Genomic DNA, 13,358 nt, shown 5'->3' with positions numbered 1-13,358 from the left:
CTCTTGCCTTTCTTTTCACAACACACACTTACTTAATAAAGCGCAAAACAAACGCAAGCACATGTTCAATTATTTTGATTTGTTTATTAATCCTTTTCACAATCTTGTATCTGTGTGGTTTTGTGTATTTCATTGCGGAAGTAAAACTGACTAAATATGAAACACTAATCGATACGGCAATGTGTTGCACGGACAAGTGAAGTTGTACAGGAAATAAATATCGCTTCCTTTACTAATGACTAATGCAAAAATAAACCCCCGAACCCGGCACGTGCACCGGCCTGGGGCTCTGGTTTACATGCGCACATACAAAAGGAAAACACACAATGCTGCAGCTGAATTGAAATCCGGTCCGCTCCCCGTTCGAACGCTTGGTTCATCTTCTTCATCACGACAAAAATCGGTTGCAACATAAAACTGAATCAGCTTAAAAGCTATACACAAACTAACTACTAAAATACAAACCAAAAATCGAATTACAACGAGCACTTAAAATTTAAACTTAACGGAACCCCGAGTGCTGCTATACTAGTGCGCCTGCTCGTTTCTGTCGTGAAACTTGCGCACGTGCTTTCGCATTCTGCGTGTCCTAAAATTACGATTATTTGTGTTCATGTCTATTCAAGATGGCACCCTTCATAAACTAGCAACATCACACAGCATAAACAATCGGTCTACTGTAACGACCAAACGCGCACCCACACACACACATACACACACTCTCTCTCTTCAATCGCTCCTCCTTCCATGTCTATGCTCAGTGTAAAACCGGGACCCCAGGCTATCCAGATACCGCCGAAGGACATCATCCGTTCTGGCCCTGCTCCTCCAACTGCCATCTGCACAACGAAACTTGCGCTGCTCTTGGCTTAACAAGGTTTGCGTCTCTTTTACTTGCTTCTCTCTTACGCTTACTGTACTATAATAAGTCCTAAAAGTTTTGACATAATCTACATGTTCTTCAAACAGTTTACCAAGTGCTTCCGCGGCTGGAATTGCTAATTCTCTTCTTCTTCTTCTTTTTGTTTGTTTTGTTACATTTTTTATACGTTTTTTCTACCTTTTTCTTTTCATAACCTTAATGCGCCTGAGTCGCTCGCCTATAGTTTTTTTCTCTCTTTTGAGCCAATTAATATTGTGTTTGTTTTTTTTTCATTTGCTTCAAAACCAGAAAACTATTTGCTGGTTTATTACAATGGTTTTAAATCAAAGGACAGTTGTAACGGAAAAAAACTCTATTATCCTTCCCTCGCGAAAGGAGTGAGACAATGCCACCGGATGCTAAATTAATACATGGCGTGTGTGTGTGTGTGCTTGCTTCCTGTATATTTAATTGTTGCCTGATATCGAAAAGCTCAGTTGGTGTGTGGTTTTTCATGTCTTTTTTTACAGATTCACGGAAGTTGCTGCCAGTGCGGTGCATAAACTTGGAAACTTGGTTTATCTATGGATTGGTTAAATTTTAGCTTTTAAAACCCAACAGTACAACCTCCCCCCTCCACCCCCAACCTCACTGCTTTGCTTACAACACTGCCGTATTCCATCAATTACACTCATCATTGTGGTTCCCACCATCCCATTCACTGGATGTTCACTCCCCAGTCCCTCTATCATGCTTTCCCATTTCGCATCGTTAACTCTTAGTTTCAGTCTACTAGGCGGAACTTAAAAAAAAAAGAAAATACATACACACACACATACACATACATCATGAGATGAGACTACGGGTACGGTGAGTTTTCGGTCTTGCGCCAATCCTCTCGTCTTAAAAGCCGATCTTGAATCAACTGAAGCTGTTGTAAAATCATTGTCATTTGCCACGGGCCACATGCAGTGTATCACTTCTGCCCGCGTTTAGAAGTCAATTTAAAATACTGTAACATTACTACGCCACGCCTGAGGGTGCACCAACGCCGGCAAGGGCCGCGCGAAACAGTGTTGTGTGGTTGCTGATGAGAGAGCAAAGTGGCAAAAACATAAAACCAACCACAAGGGAGCTGTCCAACAATTAAAACCCAAAGCTTCCGCAACTACGCTCGCTTGCTCGATCGCTCGTTCGTTCGTTCGTTCGTTCGTTTGTCTTTTGGCTGATTGTAGCTCCTCTTACTTAACTACTAAGGATTTCAATAGCTTTTTTACATTTCATACCCTGCCGCCCTTATACAGTAGTAAATTGACCCTTGAAAATGCTTGCAAATACCTACGGTCTTCTTCACCATTGCGTTATCATCAGTTGTTCGCCGACGCAGTGTTTTCTATACCGTCCACCTATTGTGTTGTATGGGCACGATCATCGTGTAACTGCTTTGCGCCATTTCGTATTGAGCGTCAGCACTATCTCTCGAAACATTGCTTGTTTTGTTTTTTGCGTTTGCTCTCACTAACTGCTTCAGCGCTTCACGGTTCCATTCCATCGACCACAGCTCATTCGTGATTCGTTTGTTTTATGCGTATTCCAGCTGAATGGTTTCCTCCCTCGCTGTGAAGAACTCCTGCTCTTTCGACAGCCTTCTATATACCTAAGGAGCATCACCTTCGGATGACCATTACTGTTCCTATTTTCCATGACTTTTTACGGATTGGGCCATTTGAAAAAATGGCAGTTGTGTCTTGTGTCACTGACTAACAGAGCTAAACTACTTTGCTTACGTGCAAACGATCATTTCTTCTTCATTAACTCTCCTCGCTCACTTCTCCCTTATTTGCTGTGCTTCGGTCACTCCACTTCAACTTGTTCGTCTATATCCGGTTGTAACGTTTTTAATGCTTGTTGTAATGCTTTTTCAATAATGCTTAATATTAATGTTACACGATACACATGCGCCTATCGCTTTTTGAATGTAATGCTTTTGCAACGAGATTTCTTGTGTTTCTGGGTTGGTTTTTTGTCTTTCATTTTTTTTTATCATCAACTATGATTAGAATTTGATTTGTTTCGAGAATTAATTAATGCATCATCGTATTTAATTACCTGCCTTCTACCTTGTCCGGTGTGCAAGAGGCGCTCGTAGCGTTTATGCCTGTTTCTTGGGAGTGTGTGGTTGAATAGGTGTATGTGTGAATGTGATCGTGTATATGCTGTGTTGGGTGTACCGGTTACCTAATAATCCCTAATCCCGCGCTAGCGGTCTCTAGTAGTCTCTCATCTATCGTGGAATTGATACATGCTTATGAGAATGCGCTTGATACGCTTAATTTATTTTTATTTTTTAAGATCTATATAATTTTCCCTCATTTTTCTTAACGTGATTTGGTATAAAAATTTCTGTTTGTTTTCATTATTTCTAACTTTCTAACATTACCCTTGCGTATTTTGCATCATAGTGTAGGCGCATACACACGCACCCACGGCTCAGACTACGTATTATTTGGAACAATATAAGATTAAAGGCTAAACTTAAGACAACAAACTAAATGCTTGAAAGGCAACAAATAAGCTAGATAAGAAAACTGACGCAAGTAGGGTAAATATAATGAATTGGTAGTGGAGTGAAGCTAAATGCTAAATGAAACAAATGAATGAAAAAAGAAGAAAAAACGGTTAAAATACACATGAAGTTATGAGCAACAGATTTATGCTTTGCTTTGACGAAAACGAAAAAAAAAAAGGAATTTTTCTACCAAAAAATCGAGAAATAGGTTTTTGTGTGTTTGTAATTGCTTAACTTGCCAACTTGTAAAGGTGACCGCTCGATCGCTTAGAATATTTTACGTGCAATGTTCGTTTCGTTTTTGTCCCATGAATACCCATTGATGGGGACTCATGGTTGCCCATACCTAATGTCTCCTACTTTGCGCCTTAATATGTTTCCATATTGCTGGTATTCGTTAAAACATTTCATGGTTCGAATTTGCTGTTTTTGTTTCCAATAGTTTACTCCCAAGACTTGAAACTGTCTCACCAAGTGCGGAGCAATTGTGTGCCTTGCGCTTGTTGGCAAATTTGTTTGATTCGTTAGAAAAATTATTTTTACGCCACCGGTGTTTGCTCCATTGGAGAAATGTGGCTCGATCGAAATGGTTCTTCACAAAGCTATTATCGGGTGTGTTCTTTCCTAACTGTGCAAACCGTTTCTCTTTCTCCCTCCGTTTTGTCTCATTTGTTTGCTTATGTTTGGCGAGTTTAATTTGAAGTTTCTATTGTGTTTGATAGAGTAAAGAGATCTTTCCTATTTATATGATTTGCTTTAATTTCTGGTTGCACTACGTTAGTCTTACAAGACAGTAATTCATAACATTAACAGTAAAATGTATCCGCACTCCGCTTGAGTCTTTTTTCCGCTTTTCTCCTTTCCCTTTGTTTGCTTTCTATGTACAGAAGAGTGGCGTGACACATTGCCCATGACAACAATAGCTGGTGTAAAAATTGAGAGTTGAATTCTTTCATTCTTTCTTTTTTTTTTGGTTCGTTAGAATTTTTTTTTGTTACGCTTCTCCCCGCTAATGCCGCCCGGTGCATCATCATAACAGCACAGTTTCTTTTTTCCTTTTCGCATTTCATGTAATCGTTTGCTTGGTTTTGGCCACAAATGCCTTTTTACCCAGACAACAGAGAACATGTCGCAACGTAGGCAACACGTTACTATTATAGGGTTGCTTACTATATATGTTGTCACGATGTTTGTTCCTATCGAGGTTGTGTATTAAAATTTGCATTGAATTTCTTTTCGTTTATTTTGCTTTGTGTTTTGCTTATCTCACTATTCTATTGCTGGTAGGACTGCTTTCTCGGTGCCGCAGAGAAAGTGCTAGTGCTGTCCCGAGCTACGTCGCGTTACGTATGAGCATTGATTTTTGTTCGACATATATATATCAATTCGGAAATTTTGGTATAATTTATAAGAACGCGAGTGAAAGGGTAAATGGATTCGACAAAACATCCTAGGCTGGACATAGAAAAGGTTTCCGGGTGATACCAAACGGGGGCATCTATATCGACACGCCGCAATGAGAAACCTGCTCTCTAGAGGGCGTACCGAACGCGATAACCCACGTTTAAAGTTGATCGCCAAGGATCGATCGAGAGCATATGTTCGTAGTAGTAGTAGAAGTAGTAGTAGTAGTAATAGTAGTAGTAGTGGTGGTGGTGGTAGTCGGATGGAGATGAACAAGTTGAACTTAAGCAGCATAAGAACAAACTTAAAAGTCAAACCTTTCTCACAATTCTGTTACAGAGTAGAGATCGTTATTGGCTTGCAGACCGCCGCGCTGCAGGGAACGGTAGTAAACGTTCGGGTTTTTGTTGTTGGCCTGCGTTCCGTGGCTAGGGTCCTGATGATACTCGTGGCTGGTTCGATGATGGTGGCTACGTTCGGCATGCTCACCGTGCCGGTCCGGATCCTTTTCCCGCTCACGCTCCCGGTTGCGATGCTCTCTGTCCCGATCCCCACGTTCACGGTCTCGTTCTCGATGTTCGCGATCACGGTTGCGTTCCCTATCCCGATCACGGTCCCGATCACGGTCACGATCACGGTCCCGGTCGCGGTCCCGGTCGCGGTCCCGATCACGGTCACGATCACGATCACGGTCCCGGTCGCGGTCTCGATCACGATCCCGATCACGATCCCGATCACGATCTCGATCACGATCCCGGTCCCGTTCACGGTGGTGATCACGATCCCGTTCCCGATCCCTTTCCCGCTGTTCGCGTTCCCGCTCGCGCTGCTCCCGTTCGCGCGTTTCGTTGGGACGTGTTTTGCTGAGGATGCTCTTCGGTTGCGGCTGATGTTGACCACCACTGTTAGTGGAACCGAACGAATTTGATTGACCCTGCTGTAGGTACTGTTGTTGTTGATGTTGTTGCTGTTGTTGTTGTTGCTGTTGTTGTTGCTGTTGTTGATGCTGTTGCTGCTGCTGTTGTGGATAATGGTGATGATGGTGATTTTTCGGAAGCGTCTGATAGTTCGCCACCATCGAACCTCCACCGGTGGGTGCCGGCTGGGCCGAACCGGATGACGAGTGATGATGGTTTTTGGCCTTCTCGATATTGCTCGATTTGGAGGAGGAGTGCGGTGCCTGATCGGTGCTACTGCTGCCCCCGGAGTACGACCGGTTGCGACTGCTTGTCCCGTGCCCGGCCTGTTGGCGCTCGTAATTGCCAAACGTGCTACTGCTGTTCGCTACATTCTGGGGCAGCTGTTCGCGCTGCCACGGTTGCTGCGTGAGCTGATGGTACTGCTTGAAGTGGAGCTGGTTCTGCAGCTGCTGCTGGATGGCGTTGAAATTGCTCGAGATGCTCATGCCGCCGCCGTAGGACTGTGCCTTGCTTTGCTGCCCTCCCGGCTGGCTGTGGTGGTGATGGTGAAGCGATTGCGCTGGCGGCGGTGGAGGTGGTTGAGGTAACGGTTGCTGTGGCCGGGAGGATGGCAGTGGCGGCGTCATTGCGGACCCGCCCGAACCGGACGCCATTGCTGCGGCCTTCGTTTGGTACTGTGCGTCGTCTTTGTGCCGGTTCTTCGGTGGCAGCATCGGTGGGGTCACCTTGGGTGGAACGGTCGGTTTTCCCGTCGGGGTTGCTAGCGTGGAGAGCCCGCTGCCGCCGGTTTGCTGCTTGTGCGGTCGCTGCAGCGAACGGTACTGGTTCAGCGTGGCGGCGCAAAGCGGTTGTTGGCTGTTTTTGATTGAGCTACTTCCACCACCGCCACCACCACCACCGCCACCACCACCACCAGCACTGGTCGGAATGTCTGGCAGTGGTTGGTTAATGATGGACACATTCGAGCGGGTCGTCGCTGTGGACGCAATCGATGGCGGTGGGCTGGCGAATGCAGAACCCGCGCCTGTCTCCTGATACAACTGATTCGTGCTGGACAGCGATCTGTGGTGTGTTTGTTGCTGTTGTTGTTGTTGCAGTTGCTGCTGCTGTTGCTGCTGTTGCTGCTGTTGTTGTTGTTGCTGCTGCTGTTGCAGTTGCTGTTGCAGTTGCTGCTGTAGATACTGTTGCTGAGACTGCTGCTGAGCTTGCGCCAGCGACTGCTGGTGGTGTGAGGGTTGGGATGAATGATGATGGAACCCACCGCCACCGCCACCACCACTGCCTTCCCTCTGATGGTGATAGGCGGAAGTATCGATACTGTACACCGTTGGGGCGTATCGCTGGTTATGCTGGCTATCGAGATTGCTTTCCTTCTTCAATATTGACGTGGTTACTGGTGAGGGTGCAATGGACGTTTCAGTATACCCGCTGCCCGGCTTCTTGTACGGCAGTGTGGCACACGAGTAAGAGGCCGATTGCTGGCTATACTCTTTCGATACGGTTGAAATTGCAAGCTTCTGCTCGGTGCGGTCCGATGCACCACCGCCGGCAGCGTTTGCCGACCCAGTCCCGGAAGCCGACAGTTGGTGTTCCGGATGGTGCTGCTTGTATTGCTGCGTTTGGCTGTGGCTCAGCATTGGTTGCTGAACGTTTTTGAGATTCGGGCTTGGGCTTGTGCCCGAGCGAGCACCACCCAGACCGGCCGAACCATGATGGCTTCCGCCACCACCTATACCCGCGCTAACGCTCAGCGAACCACCGTACCGCCCACCGTGACGCAGCGTAGCACACTTGTTTACGTTCGCCGTTACGTTGTTGACCGTGTTGCGGATGGCTTTCGGTCCGATGCTGACATATTTCGGGTCGAAGCGATTGAACCCATTGTTGGAGATGTCACGCGGATCTTTGTCGGATAATGTTGCGGTAGATGCTGTCAGTTTCTTATCTAAGGGTAGCGAAACGAAACAAAGGTCCGTGTTAACATACGATGTTGCATCAATAGAGATAACTGTTGCTTAAATCCTTACCTAGCTTATTGCTGCCTGCAGACATATTGCAGGCAGGCGATTCTCAGTAGAAATCGTTCGATTCGAGTGTTTTGCACTGTTTACTTAGGGTAGCATATTTGCCATTGTTCGGACCCATCATGGGAGCGTGTTGCGACGGTAGCCGTCCAAGAGTGTGATGCCCAGATGCTCTGCGAAATTGTATAAAGGTCAATTAATACCCTAAAACCATAAAACGGCAAACGAATATGCTAGACAATTAAAAGGAAATTCATCCTTCACTTTTACATTATTGATAAACGACTAGCATCTAGCAAGTTTTGTATGCTAACGACTAAACTAAAACGGTGTAGTAAAAAAAACCTATAGCTTTGCAGTGCAATAAATACAACGTAAAACTATTGAAGGGCATCATCAACCTAATACAGGGAAAATAAATTAACAAAAGTGTGCTGATGTGCATGATATGACTCCGTGATTAAATGTACATTGCATGGCTGATAGGGTAGGTTGTAAATGATGCTATCAAAGCAAATCACTGATAGAGTCTCGAACATGTGCCGAAATCCAGTCCAAATGTATCAGCATGTGCCGCTTGCATTATTGAAATATCATCCAGTTATGAATTAAAATCCGTTTGCCGAGTGTATACAAGATAAGATCGTTTGATGTGGGTGTAAACTTAGGATAAAAAATAAGAAAAATAAGCCATGCCTGTTGTTATCATGCACCACAACGTTATAATCTGGTGGCGGTGACTCATCGCCACTATAGGATGCAAACCCGCGCATTCCGTGTGTGGTGCCGTTACGGCCACTGGTCGGGATGAGCGTGCCGGTGCCGGCCCCCGCTCCAGCAGCCCCTCCCGTCGACCCATTGCTGGTGGCAGTTTGGGCGTGCAGCAGCGTCCGGTTGACCGTCATTGTGCCGGACGCAATTATCGGTGCGGCGGGCGAGGCGTTGGCGCCGGCCGGAAAGAGTGGTGTCGTCTCTGCCTTATCCTCATATCCTGGTCGTCTGTTGAAGCGAAAGAAGAGAGTAGCAAACGTTAGTAAAACGCAAATGCATCGCGGGGCGTACGGGTTCGGCCATACTTTTTCGTCAGATAAATCCAGGTGTGCGAATCGACACACACGAGTAAGCTAAGAATGGCCGCCGACACTAAGCTGGCCAGCAGCATTAGCGTCAGCCCGAGTAAGCCACCCTCGCACAGGCTGCGCGTGGCGTCCGCATAGTGTTCGGCCACGGTGCGACGGTCCAGCATGACGGAGAGGGCGGTCAGCTGGCGCTTGCTGTCATCGAGCTCCCCATTGATCTTGTTCACCTTCGAGCTGATCTGGATGCCCGGGTACAGGTCCATGCCGATGCTGGTCACCGTCTCGAGCGACTCTTTGGCGCGGTCCACGTGAACTTTCGACTCGTTCAGCCGTAGCACGTACCGGTTGGTGCCGACGGTGCTGCAGTACGTGTACTGCACGTCTTTTAACTTTGGCTGCAAGGATACGAAATAAGTGAGGCAAGTTGTGATCAGTATTTGTCGCGTAAGGGATCGATTTTCGTTTAATTGGTAAGCTCGCTGGTTTTACATATTATTCATCAGATACAAATAGGGGGCTAACCATACATAGTACTGCAACCAACAACATTCAACGAACAGGACGAGATGGCTCGTTAAAACGGGTAATTGCGAACATAAAGCTGGTGCGGCAAGAATTAAGCAAGGGTCAGGCCAAGTACCATTGTCTTCGCGCATTATAAATGTTATCATTAACGCGAACCGTAAAGTGCCTAAGTAGAACGGTACTTAAATACTCAGTAGAAATGTAATAAAGAATGACCTCGTAAATTATGCATAGAATCGGTACTCCTTTTAGTATTAAAGTTTTTTTATACAAAACGTTACATGGGATAAACCCATCCAGTATAACCAGTCTTTCATTATAACAACTTAAATGCCAGTTGAACTACAAATGAAATGTGGCTGTGGGATTAGTCAGAGCATTTAAAACAATTACAGCAATATATTTAAACTTGTGCATGCACATTGCAGAAAAGTGCACTTCCCATCTTCCCTAGCTGTAACCCATCACATCCTAACAAACTCTTTTAAGATTCAAGCGCGTGATTGTAAAGAATAATGCCACAAGCTGAAAGTACAGTGCCAAACAAAGTTGAAGATCAAAGTTGTGCCAGCACTATAGAAAGCTGCTCGCCGGTCCTTATTGCAAAAAAAAAAATGAGCGAAACGGAGACTTAGTCCTTAAAGCATAAAAAAAACTGGAGCGAAACCACTTCTTCTTTCGGTTGAAAATGGGTGCTCTAACTCCCAGCAAAAAGAATCCCCCGCCCACACACACACACTCACAATAATACTGTGGAGTTTATTCGTGCACGAACTTGAACCTCTTAATATCCTACCGCCACCGTTCTCCCTTGGGCTCGATCCGTTTCTTCTGACCAGCGCCCAGATGATGTCGTTTTCGCCCGCTCCGCCCCATCCTCCCACCAGAACGCGTTCCGCCGCTGCCGATTTCTGCCGGCGGAGTTTGCATTCAGCACAACTCAATCTCTTGCAACTTTCAACTTTATTATCCAATTAACGTTGAGATATGACATAATGGAGATAATTTTATATCTTGTTTATCTTTCCCCACCATCTTTAGAAGCCAATTTTTTTGTTACAAATTTTACCGCCCCCGGAGCGGCGGAAGAGCGAGTGAAATGTTATCAAACATTTTCACATTCGCCTACACTAACCGACCCTTTCCCTTCTGGTGATGCCCAATTTGTTTGCAAGGGATTTGCTAGGAACGATTTAAAGACGGGTTTTCTTAACTGCACCTTCTAATGGTGCGCCAGGCAGATGGTTTTGAGAATTTAAACAGGCAAATAATTTTATCTATCGCAAGAATAACACGATTGCCTAAACTAGCTTGTCTGATGTATGCTTCGTTTCCTTCATGGTAATGCGACAGACATAAATCCTCTTGTTTGTACGTAATATTCTTCCAACATCGTAATGAACATTTATATTTAAAAGAGTTCAAACATCTTTTCCGCACAGTCCATTAAAACCACCGCTAACGATTGCACACCGAGACAACATTTCCAACATGTAACAGGGAGTGAATGGCTATCCTCTTTCGCTGTAGTATTTTCTTTACAAAATCATAAAATAAAACCAAGCAATTGAATGACGGCCATGGTTGAATGGACCCCTAGATAAGGTGGCGGATAGTGAAGGTTCTAGCAGAGAGGCACTAGGAACACCACTGGATAATTACTCTACACACCCGCTTTTCTTCCATTCGACCAGGCACAGCACATTCTCTTACACAGTGCACCATGTAGCAATGGCGAAAGCCTTGAAATCCTCCTCCCAACCACCAGGATACGAGACGATGAAGTTTTTATAGAAGCACATACACATTCGTGCGTGTGCACCCAGAGCACGACTGCAGTACAAAGAGAGAAAAAAATAATCATTAGACAAGGGAAGAAGCCGAGTTGAATGAACGGCAAAGAGCTTCTTGGTATCATGATGTGTGGTGTTCTATGTGTGGCATCCGCACTGTTTCTAGTGCGATGCCACGGAATTTCCTCGACGACGCGCACATTTATACCAAAGCACAAGAGCTCCAGGGTTTCCAACATGAGGAAAGTACTTTAAAAGAGTATTAAAATTATAAAATGCTCAATTCAGTGGAGGGACTGTCAGAATAATATTTGTTTCCATCATAGGTGTTCTTATTTCAGTCACTCTATCCGCTCATCGCGTTGTTCTTCAAAGTGGATGCCAAGGTGCTTTACGAGAGACCAGAACCAGCGAACATTCGTTATATTTTTAGAGTACCAAAACAAAAGCGGACAACGTAAAATGCCACGATACTTTTGCAGTGAGTGCAAACGCGGCCCCAGCATGTACATCTCATGGGAATCACATGTAGTTCCGTGTCCCCTATCTTGCTTTTCCGACTTTTATGCGAACTTTATACGTTCTCTAGTACACCGACGCGAGAGGGAAGAAGGAATACTGTGCTGGTAATGTTTTATCGATTCCATAGCTTACATGGCTGCATATAAAGTCGTTCGGTTTCATGCAGAAGTCGCCAAGCGCGACAGCACTAGCCAAGTAGATGCCGGACAGCAGCCAGCACACAGTGACGGCCAGTAGTCCGCAGACGCTGAAGAAGATCAGGGCGCAACGGGAGCTCCGCGTCGCTCCAATCATCAGGATGATGCACAGCAGTAACAGGAAAGTCAGAAAGCCGAGCGTGATGGGCCACCGTAGCTCCTCGTAAAACTCGTAGGTCTGTGGAAAAAGAATGAGAAAATTCAATGTATATAGTGAGCGATGCTGTATACTAAATGTGCTCCGATTATAGTTCTCATGTGATTATATGTATATAGTGCTTGAATGCTTGAGGTTAAGTCGAATAGTTAAATAGTATTCTAAAGCAACATTCAACAAATTTTTGAAAAATGAAAACATTGAAAAAATGGATATAAAAGTTTGTAAGATGAAAGAGATCGCCGAAGGAATAGTAGCAGAGAGAGAGAGAAAAAATCAATAAACTGCTGCTTGCGGCAGTTTAGCAAAGTTTCATCAAAATTCTGAACACCACCCCAAAGAAAAAACCACGCAGTGTTGGCCCGGCAGTGAGGAGTACACGGCGGTTGCCCCAACAAGGGTCCCAACTGTCCGGGAACGGAAGCTGAGGCAAACACACTCAGGAAAACTATTTTAATTATTAATTAGGAAAGTTTCTCCGCTTCACCTGTAAAGCAGTTGGGAAGTTCTGGGCGAGGGGAAACAACTTTTCATGCATTCGCACTGGAGTCGTTCTCAGCTTCCGCAGTCCGGCAGTTCTTTTTGTGTTTTCATTAAATTATCACCACTCAACAACAATGGGGTAGAGTGTGGATAGCGAAACAGCATCGACTACGGATTCAAACGGTAGGAATCCGTAGGCAATAGTTCAAGTTTGAGATAGATTGCCGAAAAGCCTGTTAACATTGGAATCACTGCGCAAATTGTGAAAAGTGTTAGCACATTATGGAGAAATAGAAAACATAAACTTAAAAAAAAACTTCCAACAGAATATCCTCGCGTTCATTTCTGTTCTATATTTGCGTGCAAACTCCGGAAGTGAAAAATCGAACGCCAAAGGTGCTGAGAGAGTGTGTGATAGGCAAAATAGGCGACATAATGTATTTGCTAACCACCAGCTTCCGTCGTCTAGCGGTGTGCCCTTTTTTCGATTACGCTACGTTATGGTCAATTGACAGGATGGTGATTTTTAGAAAATTTAATAATATTTCCCTGCTACCATTTGTGAGCAGTGTGTGCCACACAATTTGATAATAAAAAATGCCTTCAAACTCTAATCTTCAACCGAAAGACTCACAACTGCTCAACTACTGAGAGCTGCAGAATAAACCAAATGCACAGATAAACCTAAATGAAAACCACCCGTTTCATCAAAACACTGTTTTATGCAATCGTAAACGCCATTTTGCCAGGATGAAAAACTTCAGCATAGAATGGAATCACTTCTTAGCTGCCTTTCGGTGGCGAAGGCCTGGCAACACCGGAA

General features: G+C 45.0%; 1 protein-coding gene across 4 annotated transcripts in view; it reads right to left on the bottom strand.

Annotated features, from left to right (window-relative positions):
• Positions 1-64: 64 nt before the first annotated feature.
• LOC121603511 (protein tweety-2-like) overlaps positions 65-13,358 on the bottom strand; it is a 44,785-nt gene continuing 31,491 nt past the window's right edge. For 2 of the 4 annotated variants that reach the window (XM_041932347.1, XM_041932346.1), the window contains exons 5-9: positions 11,831-12,073; positions 8,856-9,253; positions 8,476-8,778; positions 7,783-7,952; positions 7,607-7,700 (exon numbers count right to left, since the gene is read on the bottom strand). In XM_041932347.1, the coding sequence (XP_041788281.1) occupies positions 7,826-7,952; positions 8,476-8,778; positions 8,856-9,253; positions 11,831-12,073 (1,071 nt within the window). In that variant the 3' untranslated portion in view covers positions 7,607-7,700; positions 7,783-7,825. Of the gene's footprint in view, positions 7,701-7,782; positions 7,953-8,475; positions 8,779-8,855; positions 9,254-11,830; positions 12,074-13,358 lie in introns of those variants that run through there. The other 2 variants (XM_041932348.1, XM_041932345.1) reach the window with 2 other exon arrangements.

Source organism: Anopheles merus, chromosome 2R, assembly GCF_017562075.2.
Source record: "Anopheles merus strain MAF chromosome 2R, AmerM5.1, whole genome shotgun sequence".
Classification (NCBI taxonomy): Eukaryota; Metazoa; Arthropoda; class Insecta; order Diptera; family Culicidae; genus Anopheles; species Anopheles merus.
The sequence above is the reverse complement of the archived record's forward strand: the minus strand, read 5'-3'. Positions and strand labels throughout refer to the sequence as shown.